The 20,349-nt window shown below is 33.7% G+C and overlaps 6 protein-coding genes across 6 annotated transcripts in view; 3 read left to right on the top strand and 3 right to left on the bottom strand.

The window, feature by feature from the left end:
• The first annotated feature begins 281 nt into the window (after positions 1–281).
• LOC105363048 (uncharacterized) lies at positions 282–5,949 on the top strand. Its single transcript, XM_011500618.1, has 4 exons — positions 282–649; positions 1,021–1,261; positions 1,789–2,090; positions 4,892–5,949. Exons 1-4 carry the CDS (start codon positions 283–285, stop codon positions 5,281–5,283), a joined length of 1,302 nt encoding a protein of 433 aa, XP_011498920.1. The 5' UTR covers position 282; the 3' UTR covers positions 5,284–5,949.
• LOC105363047 (NAD-dependent protein deacetylase sirtuin-2) lies at positions 5,615–8,601 on the top strand. Its single transcript, XM_011500617.1, has 7 exons — positions 5,615–5,629; positions 7,073–7,349; positions 7,481–7,837; positions 7,924–8,119; positions 8,195–8,372; positions 8,449–8,502; positions 8,563–8,601. The coding sequence occupies exons 1-7, from the start codon at positions 5,615–5,617 to the stop codon at positions 8,599–8,601; spliced, it is 1,116 nt and encodes a 371-aa protein (XP_011498919.1).
• Positions 8,602–9,785: 1,184 nt separating this feature from the next.
• Positions 9,786–11,251, bottom strand: LOC105362940 (RRP15-like protein). The gene is made up of 4 exons (XM_011500491.1): positions 11,134–11,251; positions 10,483–11,020; positions 10,176–10,383; positions 9,786–9,965 (listed from the first exon to the last, which is right to left on the bottom strand). The coding sequence occupies exons 1-4, from the start codon at positions 11,186–11,188 to the stop codon at positions 9,840–9,842; spliced, it is 927 nt and encodes a 308-aa protein (XP_011498793.1). The 5' UTR covers positions 11,189–11,251; the 3' UTR covers positions 9,786–9,839.
• Positions 11,252–12,428: 1,177 nt separating this feature from the next.
• On the bottom strand, positions 12,429–14,960 carry LOC105362939 (GATA zinc finger domain-containing protein 8-like). Its single transcript, XM_011500490.1, has 2 exons — positions 14,783–14,960; positions 12,429–14,334 (listed from the first exon to the last, which is right to left on the bottom strand). The coding sequence occupies exons 1-2, from the start codon at positions 14,847–14,849 to the stop codon at positions 12,647–12,649; spliced, it is 1,755 nt and encodes a 584-aa protein (XP_011498792.1). The 5' UTR covers positions 14,850–14,960; the 3' UTR covers positions 12,429–12,646.
• Positions 14,961–15,385: 425 nt separating this feature from the next.
• Positions 15,386–16,189, top strand: LOC105362938 (NAD-dependent protein deacetylase sirtuin-2-like). The gene is made up of 2 exons (XM_011500489.1): positions 15,386–15,801; positions 15,929–16,189. Exons 1-2 carry the CDS (start codon positions 15,777–15,779, stop codon positions 16,126–16,128), a joined length of 225 nt encoding a protein of 74 aa, XP_011498791.1. The 5' UTR covers positions 15,386–15,776; the 3' UTR covers positions 16,129–16,189.
• A 1,145-nt stretch (positions 16,190–17,334) lies between these two features.
• Positions 17,335–20,349, bottom strand: part of LOC105362936 (probable 2-oxoglutarate dehydrogenase E1 component DHKTD1 homolog, mitochondrial) — a 9,416-nt gene continuing 6,401 nt past the window's right edge. The window contains 7 exon segments of the mRNA XM_011500486.1: positions 17,335–17,653; positions 17,736–17,821; positions 18,004–18,195; positions 18,451–18,571; positions 19,008–19,420; positions 19,847–20,052; positions 20,138–20,173. Of these exon segments, the coding sequence (XP_011498788.1) occupies positions 17,546–17,653; positions 17,736–17,821; positions 18,004–18,195; positions 18,451–18,571; positions 19,008–19,420; positions 19,847–20,052; positions 20,138–20,173 (1,162 nt within the window). The 3' untranslated portion in view covers positions 17,335–17,545.

Raw genomic sequence — 20,349 nt, 5'->3', positions numbered from 1 at the left:
ATGCACGCCGTATTTTGCCCAACACACCGCTCAACACCCAATAGGCAAGTACGCGCGCGCGCATTAATAACATCAACTGACAATTGTCCTGATAATTATATACGTCGGCCAAGTATCCTGAAGAGGTTGGGCCGGACGAGAGCCAGACGTATGGCATATGATGCCGAAGGCCGAGCCGAGGCAACCTTAGGAACGTCTGGCCATCGCCACTCATCTCCCATTACACGTCCCGCAGAGCCGTACCGTAAGAGGACGTTGTCACTTGCAGGTGAGCCGGGCGCGATGAGCAGCAGCAGCGGTGCCGGGGGCGCCGCGAGCTACGGCTTCGGGGTCGGCCTCGCCGGTGGCACGAGTACCGCCGTGGCCCAGCAGGGCCAGGGTGTCGCAGCCCTCCTCGTCATGCTAGCCGTCCTCTGCTTCATCTTCGCCTACTGCTGCTGGGGAGCCCCGTTCTGTCGCGCCCTGTGCCGGCGGCACTGCTGCTGTCGCCTCGAGGACGGCGACTCGGAGTCCGGCTGCCCGGGCTCCGGCACTACCAGTAATCCCGATCAGCCGATCCTCGCCACGCCGACCATCATACTCCTGCCCCACGGCCGGATGCTCGTCGTCGACGGGACGATATTCACCCAATTCCAGGCGGAGAGCAGCGGTGAGAGCCTCTCCCCTCCATTACTATCTCGTCACGTATAACGACGTATATAAAGAGGGAAGTTAGCGAATGGCGCGGAATGGGGAATTTCGGGAGGATTGGTAGCGATTGAGGGAGGGGCTGGAGAGTAGGGATAGGATACGGCGCGCCCTCGCGACTGATGGATTAAGCGAGACAACCGTATGATCGGGCCTTCGAGCAGCTTATCCTTAGCGCGTCTCATAGGCGTTATTTCGTAATTCGTCACACGCATCGTCCAGGAGTTTTGGGTTGAACGACGTCTGGCATATTATATATTATCCCACGGCTCAGCACTTGGCGCCGACGCTTTATTTACTCGAACATTTTTTTTTCTTCCTCTTTACCGATAGGACTGGATTTGGTGGAGCTCGGCGAAAGTGTGATGCGCGCACAGCGAAACCCCGTAGCCGTGACTCGCCATCACCAGCACCAGAACAGCCAAGGCAGTATAATTGAAATGGACGCGGAAACACCGAGCAAGGATAGCATGGGCTCGCTCGGATGCTTCCCGCCACCCACGTACGAGAGTATTTATGGGAAGGACGAGCGGAGGGATATGCCACCGTCCTACTCCGATATACTGCTGCACAGGTACTTGATGCGAGATGGATTCTTATCGACGTCGGATTATCGATAAGGGACTATGATTGAGCGTAGGAACTTTGGTAGAAGGGAGAAGCGAAGGTGGTGATGATCTTTGTAGCCGCGAGGACGATGGCATGGAATTTAATGTATTTCGAATTAATCGATATCGAACAATTTCATCGCGTTAATTTAGTCGCCGCTTCAATCATCGGTCCCACCATTTAATCCCTCTATTCACGAACGTCGCCAAAAATCTCGCGTAACGCTCGGGTTGCTCGTTTCAAATGACATCGGAGGATATCGATATCCTCGACGAATGACGATTGAAGGTGAAAAGTGACAGCAGCCCGAGTGCTACGTGACTTTGATTTCGGGCGCTTTGGAAGAGAGGAATGCCAATGCGACAGAGTTTGGCTTGTGCATTATGCCAGCCTCTCTCGTTGCTCCATTCCGAAGATTTGTAAAAAGAATGAGAAAAAAAAAAGAAAAAAAAAAAAAAAAAAAAAAAAAAAAGACGTGACACGCGTGTGCAGATTGGCGAACTTGCCGTTCGAGATCGAGCTCCAGGGCTACGGACGCGACAGCAAAGAGGACGTGATCGAGATGCGAAGTCTCGAGGACTGTCATCCAGTGGGCCAAGGCCTTGTCTACCCGGGCTACTCGAGTCACAGTTTACCGCGTAATCCTTCGCTTATCACCAACCCCCTTGACAGCTACTACGAGGAGTTGGCGGGTCTGTGCCGAGGCCAGCGGCGGCGTAGCGCCGCCGCCGAGATGATGGAGAGACCAAGGAGGACGTCCTGCGGGGCCAGGACCGACGTTGAGGAGTACTCGGGTACGTACTGGTACTTTATACCCAATAGGTCTTAACGATGATGTAGTAAATAAATCGATACTTTGAAGGATGACAATCCTTTAATCTTTTTGTTTTTTGTTTTTTTTTTGTTTTGTTTTTGTTTTTGTTTTTGTTTTCAAACTATGGGGTTAGTTGAGGTGTGCAGCTTTAAGCGAAATCAATTCGCTTCCGAGATTGAAATATTTAACATTTCTTATTCCGAAAGCCTTCGTTTATAAGTCACATAGATCTTCGACTGAAAGGACATATTCAAAAATTGATTTGGATCATTAAATGTGAATTATGCAGCACGAAATACGAATTCAATGTTACGATTACGAAGGTCACGTGAGCAATTTAGACATTGCACGTCCTTTTTAAATCGTTACAAAATTAAATAAATTTTTCTAAAAATATGATGCGGACGGAGGACCTTTATCCTCATCGTTATTAAGACTTATCTACGAATTATTAATCCTTCTCTACGCGGCTTCCATTACGCATATAATAATTTATTGTGGCCAATGAGCTTAGGTGCTTCGATTAAACTTTTATTGTGCGATTAATGAAATGCGAAGCTATATACGAAGACCATTGTTATGAAAGTTGATATTTTTGGAAGCGATGCTTGGGTCGAATTTTCATGAAAGCCGCTTAAAATAAATATTATTAAACAGGGTTCGGTATAAAATTGGAATTATGTACGAATACGATAAAAGACAATAAATTTTAATTTATAACGAACGAGTTATGGCTTAAAGGTATTGGATAAAAATTCTGCTCGTATTCTACACACACCTTTGAGTAGTGATATTTATACTTTTCGTTTACATTATAATTATAAGACTAGTACTTTTAAAGTAAAATTTATTATTCTTTAGTATATTATGAAAAGTAATTTTCAAGTTTAGAAGATACCAAGCTACACGTTACCTTCTATTTGATGCTATTTGAAATATCCCATTACGTTGCAAATTGCTATTAATACATTGAAAACTAATGAAACTCTACCACCCAGTACTACCAAATTTTACAATACTAAAATACTGTAAACTTATATATATATATATGTATAATGTGATATAAATAAATGTCATCTGAATAATAGAGAATCGTTATTTTAATCCTCTTGTGATACATAACGCATTCAATAATTAATGAGCTATTACGTTAATTTCCAACTTTTATATAGTTTTACTTATTTCTTAGAAGCTAAATATATATATATCAAATGGAAAAATATTTTGCAAAAATGTATATTTTTGGAAACATTCCTGCAGCAAGGCATAAAATATTTATAGACAAATAATTAAGAAATTAAAAGAAAATTTTTCTTCCAATTACAGTTGTACGAAGTATTACATTAATTATTTATAACTTTCAAGAAGTCACACGGTTCCTTTAAAGCAATTAAATTATATCAAATTATAGTTCAGTCGAGAGTGCTAAATAAGTTTTTCACGTTTATATAAATACAAAGTACGAGTTAATAATAATTTATAGATGTCGTCCCAGATCCATCATGAATAATTAAATGGAGAAAATGCAATGTTTTTTATTCGGTTTTAAATGTTATATATTATTAGATCTGCATGAAAGAACGATAAATTAATTAAAAATGCGAATAAAGGTAAAAATGAGCCGAATGAGACCAGAGTGCGAATGAGAAAAATGATTGGATAGACATTTAAATTGTTCGAGTATCCCGTAAGTTATTCACTAAGGCTGTTAACATAGTAAATTACCTTGAACTTCCTGTTAAATCGATAATAGATAGTAAATATAAGATGGTTGAATGGTTGTATCCAGATTATATTTGCGAAACATATTATCATATATTTTTTGATTAATTTCAATATTAAATTTTGTAATTATTATATATTTTAATAAACTATGAAAATAATAACTGCCATTGCATAATACAGTGTATAATGCAAATTGTAAAATATTTTAAATACTTACAAAATATAGGGAGAATAAATATGGATCACTTTAAAATAAAATTACTTGCAATAAAATATAAATTGAAAAGCGGAAGAAAGAAAATGTTAACCGTGTAATATAAAATTAACTTTATCACTGTATCCAATATTTTTAAGGCAGTTATGTAAATTAGTGTAGGATAAACATCTTGATTTAATATTAAAAAATAGATAGAATTTAGGATTTTTGTGTGAGAATCGAGAAGTAAGAAGCTCTATGTAAATTAATATAAAAATGAAATGATAATATGAATTTTGATTTAAAGTAAGTAGTGAGTGGATATAAATTGAATATTTTTTTCAGGTTTTTGATAAAGCAACGTGGACAATAAATTTTATATACAAGAAGAAATTAAAAACACTTGTTATATATGTTAAATATACTTTAACGATATTCGTCAATTTATAAATCAATGATAAAAAGAAAAAAAAAAACAGAAAAAAAATGTTACTAATTTTTAATTTTTTTATAAAATTTGTATTAATTTAGAAAAATACTTTCGACATTATCTAACAATAATTTCATCGCTTTGCGTTAATTTGAATTAATTAGCGATTAGTTTTTTTTTAAGTATATAACAAAACACTTTTCCAAAATTTTATTTTTAATAAGCATACCGAAAAACTTTGCACATTCTTTTAGTAAAAAAATGTTAGCACCGAGTTCATAGTCATATTTATGAATTAAATGTTGCAAAATCCAAAATTGCAAAAAAAAAAAAAAAAAAGAAATGACTTTAATGAAATATTTACCATACAACAAAACTACTCCCATCTATTATCATACATTTGCAATATAGGATATTAAATTTTTCACAGACAATAACGTAGACAATCGATTTCGCCACCCTTGGAGTCAAAATTCCAAGTCACAAAACGACGTAATGAACTCAAGAAATAATGTCAGAAGTGACTCAAGAAGGAACGAGGACTCGATTGAAAATCTACCAACGGAAAATCGAGTTTTCACAAGACCTAAAAGGTCCGAGGAGAGGATGGAAAACGAATCGGTCACGATGTATCGAGAAAGCCGAATATCAATGGATGAACAGAACTGGGATTTCGATAACCTCGACGTAAGATACACAAGCGAAGAGAGCGAGACCGATGGCCGTTTCAACGGACAAAACGGGGAAAGCGAAGAAGCTTCTGCCGAGGAAGATCCTAATAATTTTAAGGCTCTAGCCGATATACGTGAGAGTAGGGTTTGAACGATTTTCAAGGCTCGACGTATGATGTTAAGCGAGTTCGTTCGTTTAATTACGAATGCGAATTGTATGAGGGATTAACGTAAAGTAGCACGATCGATATAATTTATAAAGTTCCATCGGGGGATAATGATTTCCATCACACATTACCAGAACAATGCATATGCGCGGTTTATCGGACATTATTTTTATAATGAATCAATGACTTTTGCGTTTCCTTTTTATATGTGTACAGTATATACGACCAATTAGATAATTGTTCAAACCTTATTTTTTACCAAAAATGTTATAGAACAAAAAAAAAAAAAAAAAAGAATCGCATAAATTATCAATAATGGATGTTAATATGGTACGTCCAAAGACTTACCAATCAATTCAAGTGCGCAATGACCGACCAGAATCCATATTTTAGCTTATTTTTTTAAACGATGTCAAACAATATCAATAAAATGGAATTAAATTCGGCAGATCTTCACGGGCTACTCTGGCAATGAGAGACACCGATACATTATTATAACAATATTACATTTAACAGAGCGTGTTTATAGTATCATCCGACAGAAACACAATGATTATATAATTATCACAAGCTTAAAGGATATTGAAAAATCTATGGCACAAATATATCGTTGTATATGTATGTACATGAAAGTTAAATAGTATTTGTGTAATGTATTATCATCATATGCACTATTAATTATTAATGTTAGCGATAAACTAAATATGAATTAACTGTAATATGTGGAATAAAATATAATGATCTCATGTTTCCTTTTAATAAAAGCTTTAATAACTGAAAGCCTTTTATTATTAATACACCTCGTTCGTCATTCTCACCCGAGAGCCGCTAGCGCGCTCCTTTTTTTTTTTTTTTTTTTTTTTTTAATATTCAAATCAAAGCTAAAAAAGAAAAAAAACTAAACCATTCGTTTGCGACATCACTTTAATTTTGCATTTTTTTTTTTTATTTTTTTTTAAATTACCTACATATAGCTGGAAAAAATTTCACTTGACATCCCTGTCTTTGTCAATAATTCTTTTATTAGCGCATTAACATTACTATTGCAAATTGCGCATATTTACAAAACTTTAACTTACGTATTCCATTCAATTTCCTCGCTTGTCCATTTAATATTGCCCGCGGCATATACGGATATCGAATTGAGAGAAAAGCTTCTTCTGACAAACCAATAGTATCGTAGTCACCACAATTGTTGCGTCATTTACCATTGCATTGGCGATCGTTATTTCCATTTTATTTCGGATATGGCGTTTCATTTCTTTAATGTAGCCATGTAAACGGTGTGATTCAATAATTGTGGATTTTTAAGAGTAATTGCTCATATGCATATATATATATATATATATATCTGTGTATCTATATATATAGGTGTTGTATGTGTTGATTTTAGAAAACTTTAAAGTATACGAATATTTTACGTAAAAGTTTTCGTCGGTGTTTTTACTAAATTATTTATTTATAACGAGTATAAGTGTGATGGAAAATCCAAAGGAAGACAAGGAGAACAGGGAAGGTGAGCTATATTCGCTAATTATTTTATACATTAATATTTTGCGTACTATGATGATATTTCACTTTTTATTTCAATGCACATATGTATATATATATATATATATATATATATATATATATATATATATATATATATATATATATATATATATATATATATATATATAAGCGTGTATACAAACTTTTAATCAGGTTATACGAAATTACATTACTCCTATTGATTTTGACTTTCTCCATTTGACATGATACGTGCGCTAGATAATATTTCTAAACATATCTATTATAATTACAGATGGCAAAGTTGAGAATGAAAGTTTGAGCTCATCCAGCGATGAAGCTGAAGAACAGGATTCAGATTCAGGAATAAACAAGTTTAGTGAATGTTTTGAACAAACGATGCACATCTTCGATCCCAATACGAGTGAAAATAAATTCAATATTCTCAGTGAATTATCGTTAGATGGAATTGTTGATTATATAAAAGATAACAAGGTTACAAAAATTATAACAATGGCTGGGGCTGGTATATCAACTTGTAAGTAAATTAATTACAATAAGAATTGGATATTAAGTAATATTTATCATTAAATGTGTAATCGATATTCAATCATATATATATATATATATATATATATATATATATATTTATTTATTTAATACATTTAGCTGCAGGAATTCCAGACTTTCGTTCTCCAACAACTGGATTGTACGATCACTTGGAGAAATATAATTTACCATATCCACAAGCAATTTTTGAGATAGAATTTTTCAAAAGCAATCCCAAACCATTTTTCGTGCTTACAAAGGAGCTACTTCCCGAAGGATATAAACCAACAAAATCACACTATTTTATACGCTTATTACACGAGAAAGGATTACTATTGCGACATTATACGCAAAATGTAGATGACTTGGAAAGAATGGCCGGATTACCAGAAGAAAAATTAGTCGAAGCCCATGGAACATTTCATACCGGCCACTGTTTAGACTGTAAAACTATGTTCAATTTGGACTGGATGAAATGTGAAAAATCTTTGGTTATATAAAACATTCTATTACTTTATTTTATCAAGTACTTTAATCATGTTTTTTTAATAACATTGTTTTAGCAAAAATCAATGAAGATATTATTCCAATATGTGAAAATTGTAATAAAGGAGTTATTAAGCCTGATATAGTTTTCTTTGGAGAAAAGTTATCCGAGCGATTCCATACATTACTCTCCGAAGACTTTGTATTAGCGGAACTTTTGATAATAATGGGTTCAAGTTTAATTGTTCAACCTTTCGCCTCGCTTATAGATAAGTAAGTTTGTAATACTGATGCACACAAGTGTGAGTTGGTCCAAACTAATGTACAATCAATTTTTAAATATTCTAGTGTACTAACCGATTGCCCAAGATTACTCATCAATAAAGAGAAAGTTGGAGTTGAAAGTGATCTATTAAAATGTTATGGTATCAGTAGGGGTATGAATTTTGAATCTGGGCGAGATGTTGCATGGTTGGGCGAATGTGACGAGGGCTGCCAATTACTGGCTGATAAACTGGAGTGGGGAGTATGTAGTTTATTTATATTACAACTACATAGTATACATTATAATTTTATTAAATATTTTGAATATTTCATTATAGGAAGAATTAAAAACTCTTATGTTGGAAGAACATCGACGTCTGGATAGCGATGCTGTAAGTTTATGTAAAATTTTAAAATCATCTGTCATTATACTTATATTTATTTATTTACAGATAAAAAGAAAGGAGAAAGCCGATGTTAATAGCGATTAATAGTATATTAAAACAGATGAACCTGCAAATCTAAGATTTTAAGTGAACAAAGCAGCAACAAGAAAGTGTATAAAATAATGATAAAAACACTTATTTGTAAATAATTGAAAAATAATTACAATAAGGAAATTTTTAAACTAATCTTAGCTTTAAAAGCAGACAATAGCAGTCATATTGGTATTATATAAGTATAAATTATTAAACAGATTACCAAATTAAAAATTAAAAAGAAAGAGAAATTTGAGTTTAGTGATACGTATAACATATTTTACATTGCAATATGTTTATGCCTAAATTTAGAAAATAATAAGTCATATATGATTATATTGCTAATTTTTATATTTTAATGTATTTATAGGCAATTTGCGGTTGTTAATTATATAAAAATGCGCAGGTTAACCAATGAATGATAAACCATTAGAGGAATCAACAATATTTAATCAATCAGACAAGAACGTGATCATAAAATGAAAACAAGTGAGTTAATGTATTTAAACTAAAGATTTTAAATAATTTAGAAATTAGTCGGTCTAGAGCTGTAGATATAAATGACGATATAATGTATAATAATCCATACTTGACGGCCACATAGATTTTCAAATCGAGGCTTAATAAATGTCCAAGCTCCTACGTTTTGTAGTTCCTCTTGATTCCAAATAAAAGCTTATATATATTATTATTATTATTATTATTATTATTATTATCATAAGGTAAGCTCAATATAAAATAATAGTATTTATCACTAACTAGTATCACTTTACGGACTGCATCCTCATTCACCTTGTTATCGCATCCTGCCAAATACATACAATGTTTGATTAATGTTTAAAATTTTGAAAATACATGCTCGGATCATCGTATATAAATGAATCTTAGAGATAATTGGAATCCAACTTCATTGGTATATCAGATAATATATGCTTCATCGTTACTCTTCGAATTATTCACGAGATATTTTGAGCTTAATAACTGTAAGATGTGTTTTCATTGATGTAATACATAGATTTATATAAAAAAAAGTAAGTAATTGGAAAGGAATTGTAAGGTTACGCGATGGTTAATAATATTAACTGAAATATGTGAAATAAAATATGATCTCATCTTTTCAAATTTTATTAAAATAAATATTGTATTCTCTTTCAATCTTTGATCTCAAGTATTTGTAAACACTTGTAATACAAATATATCAATATTGACTGTAGTTTACAATTTATAAAATTATACTTCTAGTTTTTTTTTCAATCACTATCCATTTCTTCCGGAGGTGATGAATCTTCGTCGGAACTTTTGTTATCCTTGTTCCAATCTTTCATTTTGGCTCCCATGACAAAATCGTCTCTCAAAACACTCCAAACCTCATTCTCCTAAAAAATATAATAGTTTTAGAAATATTGTACATTTTTACCAAATTAATTCTATTTGAAAATTTCAATTCTAATGTCAGCGTAAAAAGTACAATTTATCGACTAAACTTTTTTAATAAGATTTTTTTGAATTAAAAACAATCAATTATTCTATGTAGTTAGAACAATTGAATATATAAAATCATTAAGGATTAAAATCAATCGACATACTTTTTTTGGTTCGTCTTCTTTGTCAAGTTTTTTTGCACTATCCTCTACCAAATTATTAGTACCACCCATTAAAACATTTAAAAATGTTTGTCTGTTAATGGATTTTAAAGCCTTTTCTCTTTTCCTTTCCAATGGTCCTGCTTCAATTATTTTATTTTCAATATCTTTTTGCTGCTGCTTCACCGCATTAAACAGTTGAACAACTCCACTAAAGAAAATTAATTAGTTGTTATACTTTCTATTTGGGTATCTTTCGATTACAATCGAATGAAAACCTTAATGTTTATCTGATTATGAATTTACCTACCTAGTTGCAATTTTTTGTAAACGTTTTTCGTAGTCTCTGTCCAATACAGATGGTTTTACTCTTATCTTCTTTCCCAAAATTTTTCTCCTTTGCTTCTTTTGTGTGGCAAGATTTTCATCTTTTATAATTTTTTCCGTTACTTCTACCGTTTCTGTTTTTATTTTACCTTCGTTCGTCTCAATTTCGAACGGCAGTACTACTTCTTTAGGCTTTGGTAATATCTCATTTATTTTCTTGGCCTTCGACAGAACTATAGATTTTTTTCTTTTTGGTTTCTTAGTACCTAAAACCTTTTTCATAGCATCTGCCCAATGAGGATTATTTTGATTCAATGTACTATTAACATTATTTAATTCATCGTCGTCGTTGGCATCGGATTCATCTCCTTCCGCTCCAGAACTTGTTTCATCGTCGGTAGTAATATTTTTTCTGTTTTCCAGTTCTTCATTAGGACTATCAGTTCCAGCTTTTTCTGCATCCGAATCATCAAATTCTTTAGAATCACTGTCTTCCGATTCCTTGACCACCGGTACTTGTACTAAAACAGAATAAGTACTAAGCAATATTATAAACAATCGAGTTGTTTTAAGAACGATTTATCGCTTTAATTCAACATAAGACATTTTTGGAAGTCCATAAACAATTACTCACCCGAAACTTTTTTAAGTGACTTTTTATTCTTTACAGACACATCATGGGCTATCATGTTGAATATTATTCTAATAACTATAGACTTTAAATTATGTACAACAAATGTTTATCTATATATATACATATATATATATATATAGATGTGTGTATATATATATATATATATATATATATATATATATATATCTATAAATATATAGTTATAGATATATATGTTTATGTATGTATTATATCCGTGTCGCAAGCATGGTACATCTGGAATTAAAAGTTTCAGAGATCAATTCTAACGTGTAGAGTATAATTTTGTAAGAGTCGCATGTAATTTTTCGGCATCCATGAGGTATTGCGTTCTTTAAAAAAGTTTGTCCATACAATTGGACGAATCGAAGTTTCGGAAATTTTAGACTTGTCCATTCCCCCCTCCCCCCCCCATTACAGGCCGCGCCAACTTCGAGCGTAATTCTACGTATTTCGCAAAATATGTAAATTCTGCTACAAAGCATAGAGGTAAATTTAAAACAGAGACTTTATAATACTTGTTCTGTTATTAATTTGTATTAATAATGAAATTAAATCGTCCATATGAATTAAAGCGTGAAATAAATAAATGAAAAATAGATGTGTCTTTCAGGATATACATGATAATTTAAGAGTGAAAGACACTTGTCTGTAAGACTGAATTATTATTAAATTAAGCGATAGCTTATGTTACACAGAATTATAAGACATGATGATTTTATGGGATACTGTGTAAATACTGTGAGAACCGTTACTCGAAAAACTTGTAATTTAATTAAAAAAATTGTATGCATAGAGACAGACTGATCAATGAGCGCAAAATACGAAAATGCCAATCATTACGAAAGATTCGTAGAAAGGGTATCGAAGGTCAGTTAAAATTCGAGAAGCAATGGGCTTTTATGAATTTCTAATAATTTTTTAGTGACTACGACGATTCGATATTATTACAAAATATGTAAACTGTTCGATCAATGAAATTCTTATTATAATTTACCTACCATTGCTGCTTAATCATTCTTTTCGTATTCACGATTTTTTTTTCATTCCTAGACAATGGCAAAATAATGATTTTTCATGCAATGATATATATTTAATTTATTATAATTATTTTAAGTATAAAGTAATTCTAAAGATACTTGTATGAGAATAGGAAAAGTGTATAAAATAATTATGATTATATCGTTCGTATTTTACTTTATTAAAGGCATAAATAAATTTTGGAATTTATGACAATATAAAATAAAAAATCAAATATTACAAATGGCACAGCCGTTGTTTTATTAATAAGCTTATCGATTTCTCTAAACTTACAAATAATAAATATATATTACAAGTCCTACTAAAAGTAGACACATAAGGACATCATTGGTGTTTTTGTCAGTTTGTTTCTTAATTTACTTTATAACATCGACATTTACAAATAATACAGTTCTTACATGAATCACTATCACAAAAGCTTAATTCTTACCGACGTTTTCTACATACTTTCACCTTATCTTTTTATTGGACGTTGTATCGATCTTTTTAACGACATATGATCAAATTTTATTTTTAATTTTGCTTCTCTCTTCATTATTGCTTCTTGACGCTTTCTTTCTATATCGGCAGCTGTAGAAAGTAATTGCGATCTGTCACAATTACTTATTCTATGTACATTTGATTGCTGGTCAATAATCGATTTATCAATAGATGAACTAGACTGTATTCTACGCCAACTTTTACCTTGCAACGTATAATTTGAATCATAGTAATTTGATTTTACATTTTGACTAACAGAACTCTTAATCTGTTCCTTTTCTTGTTGCGCCGAATTTAGATTAAAATTAGAATTACTCTTGTAATTATTGCCAATATTATTATTTGAATTATTTTGATGTAAGAAATTTGAATCCGAATAACTTTTAGCCTTAAATAATCTTGTATTGCTACTTTTGGTGCTAATACTACTATTACTATCGCTGTTTTGGGTTTGCGACTCGTAACCCGAACTATTATTGTTCCTTACATAGTTCTTATTCAAGTATCCAAAGCTGGCTTTTGTATTGATGACTTTATTTTGAACAGAGGCATTCGAAGTTTGAAAATTGTTTGTATAATTATTAGTTGCGGAACTACCTTTTGGCAGTGCAATGTAAGTTGAGTTTTTAGATTGAAAGAATTTATTTTGACTTGAATTTTTTTGTGAATTCAACGTGCTCGCTCCTACTGATTTATTGTTTCCATTAGTTTTACTATTCTGGCCAACCGATTTACACGAATTATCAATAGGAACTTGATTACTTTTGCCAATATCTTTATCGTCAATACCGACAAAAAATTCATCGAAAGAATCATCGGGAATCTCGAGAGAACCGGATTCTTTTTTATTTGTAGGTGAGTTTTTGTCACCGATAAGTCTTTCGTTATTATTTAATGATCGTTGATTTTCTTTAAATAATGTTATGCACGTTTTTTCCAAACTTGCATCTGGAGACATACTTTTCTCTTGCGAACTATTATTATATTGCATCTTTGTATTACCATACTCTTTTGCCTCTACCTCTTGACTACAAAGAACCATTATGTCTTCTATCGAATCATCCAATAATGCATTATAGCTCTTTTTTATATCCATCGTATCTTCTATCGAGGACTCATTTTGAATAGCTGATACCTGCAGCTTAATATCGGAACAATCTGTAGGTTGGCTATCTAGCTCAACAATCAATCGGCTCTCGGTTTCATCTTTGGCGTTTGAAACGACCTCTGTGTTTTTTTCTCCAATTTGTTTCGCTTTCATTTCTATTGCCTTGAGTTCTGCCATAAATCCTGCCATGTGTTCTTGTTGCTCTTCTTGTATGAGTTTCTTTTTCAGTGGCTTATAAAGTAAAGGCGAATTGGAATTTCTTTTTTTAGGCAATAGAACACTTCGCTTGGGTGTCCTACTTATTTCCATTGATATTGGAGATTTGGCACCTTCATCCTTTTTAATAATTCTTTGATAATCCCATCCAACTTCATTTGGCGGATGTTGCGTTAATGGCTCTAGCGGACTTTCGTTATAATTCATATCTGGGGAATCGCCGCAATCTATATTACATCGGTTTTTAATCGGAGTACTGTGGTCCACATACGATTTAGAGCGAGGCGTCGCTGCTAATTTAATTACTTTGACTTCGTCCGACGACGATGTACCGATCTCTTTAAAAAATAATGCAATATAGTTAAATCATATATAAATAACAAGGTCTCATGCGATAATAACAAATCAGTTATATCATTATAAATGTATTGATTTAAAGCAACAGGATAAAAATGATAAAAACATGTTTTTTTTTTCTAATGTAATTATTATTAATTTCTCTTGTAATTACGAGTAAAAACAAATTGACAATTACTTAACATCAGGCATTACACAAATACATTAAAGCTTTAATCATTTTAATAATCATTTTAATGCTAGATTTGTAGAAAAAATCTATATATACATTGGCCTGATCATTTAAATGAATTATTTTTCGTGAATGAAATTGTAATAGGCTACTACACACAATTACCAACTAGTTATCCAATCAGAAACAATTTAAATTACAAATCATGAAGTTCAAACCAAATCAATGATATAAATAAATCAAAAATTTTTATTTACCATCATCCTCGAACAATATTGGCGAATTTTTTAAAGATTTTTTTGATTGTTTATATTTTTTATTCATCTTAACGCCCTTACAGTTGAATACCGCAGTCTTGAGGTTATGGACAAAGAATATTACATGTTACACAATACACTCAAATTCCATACATAAACCATCCGCATACTGCTTACATTACCATACGCGCGGTTTTTTTTTTTTATACTAGTGCTGACAACTTCATATAATATAAAAATGTACTCGATGTAATTAAAGCTTTTATATTAAATTAATTGTCATAATAAATCAGACGGATTATTAGTAGCGGTCTAATAATCTAGCGATTCCAAGTGTCATTATGAGATTAATTTTAAATTTAAATAATTTCACGTCACAAACATCTATATTGTGATTATTCTTAGTTATTGTTACGGTCAAACAGAAAATAATAATACAATTTACCAACGTAACAATAGTCTCTAAAATAATGATAAATCTATTCAAAAAATTATGACGACTGCGATCGAGCATAACTGTCCTCCTCGGCACTCTCGAACAATTCTAATAGACAGTCGACAAATTGTCACGATTGCCAACTGCTGCCTCGAATGGGAAAATTCGAAAATGGATTTTCTTCTTTGCGTAACACGACAATGGGAAACTGCAGGATGAATTAATCGGTGTGTTCAAGCATGTGTTGTGCGCTTGGTGATTAAAGATGGTGAAAAAAAAAAAAAAAAAAGTAAAAAGAAAATTCAATCTACGGATAATAGTACGGATTATGGGATGAAATAAAATAATAGAAAGAAAGGCATTATTCGTATTGTAATATGATTAACGTATTTTCAACAATTTCCTTTTAGTTTGCTATTCATACCTAAAATGTAAAGTCTCGAGTGTATTTGTTCTCTCTTCAATATTACATATATTCTACTATTGCTTACAAATTCTGACGATTTACATTTTATTGTTGATTATATAAAAGATAACAAGGTTACAAAAATTATAACAATGGCTGGGGCTGGTATATCAACTTGTAAGTAAATTAATTACAATAAGAATTGGATATTAAGTAATATTTATCATTAAATGTGTAATCGATAGTCAATCATATATATATATATATATATATATATATATATTTATTTATTTAATACATTTAGCTGCAGGAATTCCAGACTTTCGTTCTCCAACAACTGGATTGTACGATCACTTGGAGAAATATAATTTACCATATCCACAAGCCATTTCTGAGATAGAATTTTTCAAAAGCAATCCCAAACCATTTTTCGTGCTTACAAAGGAGCTACTTCCCGAAGGATATAAACCAACAAAATCACACTATTTGTTCGAAAATGTGTGATTCTGGCTCACACTACCAATGTTCGATAGCTTATTATGATTTGCCGCCTGTCCTTGGGAGCTTGGGATCCCGTATGCTTGGGAAGGAGGCAAGTGAAAGGGGTTTACATCGATACAACATGCGCTTCTTCATTTAATACGGTTTATTCACAATTACATTATTGTTGTGTTCGAATTATGAGATGGAAGGATGTATACTATTGTCTAGAATAGACTAAATTCCCAGATGTTTGGTGGCAGGACTGCGGGCAAGCAGAAGGGTTAGTCCATTTGTTCAATAATTAATAACACATTTGCTTATCGTGCTGTTTTGTTCCCTTTATTTTACAGACTGCACAATGAATATGATTCTAAGATAGTGTTGAGAATCTGTGAGATCTTGCAGTTTGGTGGTAGTTGCCACGTGCCGTTAGCATGCACTACATGTAGAGGTCAGAGGTGTAAAACTCCTGATCCTCCGATCTAGTGCGCTTGGTGTTAAATAGTTACACCGAATGCAAGAGTTCCTAAATCTCTGGTACTTCTTTGTGTAATGCCAAGTGACGGTAATGAAATGCCCTTCGCGGCTGCTACCTTTTGCACTGTTCAAGGCCGTTCGCAGGTGCTTATCTTTCAACTAAATTCACAGAACTTCTAGAATATTCGAGGAGTCCAGAAAGACAAAGCTTTGGAAGGTTGGAGAATCTCCAATCGACGTTGCTATGCGGAAATATTATAGGACACCCGAAAATTAAGGCGTAGAATATTCGAGAATTCGCAAATTCAATGTTCACAAAACGTAAGCGTCCGAGAGCTTGTACCTTTCCTATTTAAATTTCTTCGATTTTGCTCCAATCCCGAACATCAATTCATTTGATGATTACATTTCCTTGTTTACCTTGTCTTCCGCGGGGATTGGCAGTGTCGCTAGGGTGTTAATTGGTCTCATGATAGTAGCTGAGGCGGTTTTCAAGCTGACAACCCTGGTCAATTCGTCCTTGTCACGATGGAAAAGCAACTAAAACATAATGTCGTATGTGTTTCAAAAGATTCTATAGAGATCTGTAAGAATTACAACGCAAACAATTCCATGGCTGTGGTTCCAAGCGATACAACCCATAACATAATATTTATATGTGTTATAGATATAGACTGTTTTTGCTTTTATTTTTGTTTTTATTAGAAAGTTCTTTAGATAATAAAATCATTCTTAATGAAAATTTTTATTAAAAAAGAAAAGAGGAGAAAAAATTCCATACGAATATCAATCATAATTAATTATACATAATTACAGAGTTTATCGTTCGCTACACATTTGTATTAAAATCTATGAGTGTAGTAGTAAAACAAACTGTAGAATATGATTAAAATACATGAAAATTTTTATTAAACGAATAAATATTTATGCTGTAGCTGGCGTGAATAATTGTAATTATATGTCATTTCATCGCAAATGGCGTGACAATAACTTGTTCCGATTGACATTGATGTAACTGGCCGATGCCAACAGCTGACGATGCTAGAGGCTCTCGCCCAGAATACCGTAACTAAAAGATTTTAAATAATTTAGAAATTAGTCGGTCTAGAGCTGTAGATATAAATGACGATATAATGTATAATAATCCATACTTGACGGCCACATAGATTTTCAAATCGAGGCTTAATAAATGTCCAAGCTCCCATATTTTGTGGTTCCTCTTGACTCCAAATAAAAGCTTTAATAATAATAATATATATATATATATATATATATATATATATATATATACATGTATAATAATTATTATTACAAGGTAAGCTCAAAGTAAAATGAAATCGTTTTTATTTAATTATTAGTTGCATTTGTAATTCAAAATCTATACTTATATTTATATTCTCTTACTTGGCTTATACTAACTTTTTGTATTTTTATATTTTTGTATTTCTTCGTTAAGTTCAACGACCGGGAAAGGACATAGACTCTCCACTCTAATAATCGCTACGTCATGAATTCTTTCGGCCTCTCTGTATTTCTCAAGAGCGTAATAGTGTTTGCCACTAACTAGTATCACTTTACGGACTGCATCCTCATTCACCTTGTTATCGCATCCTGCCAAATACATACAATGTTTGATTAATGTTTAAAATTTTGAAAATACATGCTCGGATCATCGTATATAAATGAATCTTAGAGATAATTGGAATCCAACTTCATTGGTATATCAGATAATATATGCTTCATCGTTACTCTTCGAATTATTCACGAGATATTTTGAGCTTTAATAAATGTAAGATACATTTTCCTTAATTTAACTGACTGTGCAAGAAATTAGAATATAACTTGATCATGAAAGTATGAACGTACCTATAATGGGCCTAAAATTCGTGCCTGGAGCCATTTCCTCAAATGTCGATGTAGCCAAAATGTTTCTCAGTAATATCTTTGGGGCTATGACTATTAAAGGCTTCCGAAAATCCCTCACCATCTTACAGAAAATTTGCAATTATTATTTTCAATGTTATCGAAGCTTCATTTATTTCGCTATATTAAAAACTTGTACTTTAGGGAGATTATGTCGATTATTACGAGCAAGTGGCATTTATTTACGAATCGTACGAACTCTCGTCGGGGAAGGCATTTATCTTTTTACATTAAGAATGTTCCGAAACTGGCAAAAAAAAAAAAAAAAAAAAAAAAAAAAAAAACTCTGGATTCATCTCCGATACTTTAAGCCATTGGAGACATTGTTGGCATACTCGCGAGAGAATTCGGCCGAGTTGTCCATGCTAATAAATACTAAATAAATAAAAGATAAACGGAACGTCGGAAAAATGATATCAAGTTGAACAATAAAATCAAAGGAATAATCTAGCAGAGCTTTCTCAATTCTCAAAGCCGTGGCGGTAAAGTTGCGCCCTTACTTGTCGCCTCAGCAGGTGGAAGTACTGGGCCGGTGTCGTGGGATTAGCCACCTGGATGTTGACGTCGTCGCCGTCGGGCCGGTCTTCCTTACTGTCCGTTAGCTGGAGGAAGCGCTCGAGTTTGCAGGAGCTGTGCTCGGGCCCGGCGCCGTCGTAACCGTGGGGCAGGAGGATCGTGAGGCCACTCGACGTCATCCACTTGGTCTCCCCGCTCGTGACGAACACGTCGATTATCAATTGCGCCCCGTTGGCAAAGTCGCCAAACTGCGCCTCCCAGATTGCCAGGGTGTTGGGCAGGGTGATGCTCACACCGTACTCGTAGCCGAGCACCGCCTCCTCCGAAAGAATACTGTTTGCCAGCTCGAGTTTGCCCGTTTGATTATCCGCCATGGAGTTTAGGGGTATGTAGATCGCTACAAACGAGTGGAAAGCAAATAAAGAATTATTGCCAATAAATAAAGTGCTCCCCGGCCACACCCTGTCTCTTCGTCTCGAATCCCCCTCGGTGTTTATTGCACAGTGATAACGAACAGACATTTGCGTTTATTGTTAGTTGCAAAATCTTTAATGTTAGACCCCGTGGAAGTTTGACCGAGAGGCATTTTTGTAAATCGTTGCGCTCGTACATCGCCTCCGCTGGCCATGTCAACAATGACAAATCTCATATCATCGCTCATAAGCTTCCCTCATCTGCATTCCCATTCATTAAAAAGCCCTTAATAACAAGTTTACTCCTGCAAACAAGCTTCCTCTTATCGGCCAACGCTGCCATAAAAATCAAGCCAATTCGTCATTGGAAACGTCATTGGATTCTAAAATTAAGCAGGAGATAAGATCACCTTCCGTCCTCTGATCGACCAGCATGGCGTGCCTTTGTGAAAAAGTCCCGCGGCCGATATCCTCCCCGCTTATCCTCACATTGTAGCCTTGATAAAGCAGACTCCCAAGGGCCATGGCTTCCGCAGTCGACCAGTCGATCTTTTTTCCAATCTCGATCTTTTTCAGCCGTGCGAGAACGTGGGACTTGAGCAGCTGCGGATGGATGCTCTATCGATGCAATTGACAGGCATTATTAACAATGGCCTTTATCTTATGTGGACGGCAATTTTAAGAGAAAAATGCCCGAGCGCTAATGATTAATTAATTCTTCAATATCAAAAGGCGTGCTTAAAGCAGCTTAAAGTTGGCGCGCATACGAGCGAAGACCTTCGGCTCCGATTATTCGCGAGTTACGTGTATTAGAGAAGGAGGGTACCGATAGATCGCTCCTCCCCCCTCCCCACCCCCCATAGATACAACGTTCCTTACGATATTACATTCGTTTAGGTTTTTTTGTTTTTTT

The sequence above is a fragment of the Ceratosolen solmsi genome, unplaced genomic scaffold (genome assembly GCF_000503995.2).
Source record: "Ceratosolen solmsi marchali unplaced genomic scaffold, CerSol_1.0 scaffold56, whole genome shotgun sequence".
NCBI lineage: Eukaryota > Metazoa > Arthropoda > Insecta > Hymenoptera > Agaonidae > Ceratosolen > Ceratosolen solmsi.
The sequence above is the reverse complement of the archived record's forward strand: the minus strand, read 5'-3'. Positions and strand labels throughout refer to the sequence as shown.

Bases quoted from the DNA above. Each gene is read 5' to 3' on its own strand.
- LOC105363048 (XM_011500618.1), top strand. From the start codon at position 283: ATGAGCAGCAGCAGCGGTGCCGGGGGCGCCGCGAGCTACGGCTTCGGG. The intron at 1,262-1,788 runs GTACTTGATGCG...ACGCGTGTGCAG, and splicing joins TCCGATATACTGCTGCACAG to ATTGGCGAACTTGCCGTTCG. The intron at 2,091-4,891 runs GTACGTACTGGT...AATTTTTCACAG, and splicing joins CGACGTTGAGGAGTACTCGG to ACAATAACGTAGACAATCGA.
- LOC105362940 (XM_011500491.1), bottom strand. From the start codon at position 11,188: ATGATAGCCCATGATGTGTCTGTAAAGAATAAAAAGTCACTTAAAAAA. The intron at 11,021-11,133 runs GTGAGTAATTGT...ATTCTGTTTTAG, and splicing joins GTCACTTAAAAAAGTTTCGG to TACAAGTACCGGTGGTCAAG. The intron at 9,966-10,175 runs GTATGTCGATTG...TATATTTTTTAG, and splicing joins AAGAAGACGAACCAAAAAAA to GAGAATGAGGTTTGGAGTGT.
- LOC105363047 (XM_011500617.1), top strand. The intron at 7,350-7,480 runs GTAAGTAAATTA...TAATACATTTAG, and splicing joins TGGGGCTGGTATATCAACTT to CTGCAGGAATTCCAGACTTT. The intron at 8,373-8,448 runs GTATGTAGTTTA...ATTTCATTATAG, and splicing joins CTGATAAACTGGAGTGGGGA to GAAGAATTAAAAACTCTTAT.
- LOC105362939 (XM_011500490.1), bottom strand. From the start codon at position 14,849: ATGAATAAAAAATATAAACAATCAAAAAAATCTTTAAAAAATTCGCCA. The intron at 14,335-14,782 runs GTAAATAAAAAT...TATTTTTTAAAG, and splicing joins AATATTGTTCGAGGATGATG to AGATCGGTACATCGTCGTCG.
- LOC105362938 (XM_011500489.1), top strand. From the start codon at position 15,777: ATGGCTGGGGCTGGTATATCAACTT. The intron at 15,802-15,928 runs GTAAGTAAATTA...TAATACATTTAG, and splicing joins TGGGGCTGGTATATCAACTT to CTGCAGGAATTCCAGACTTT.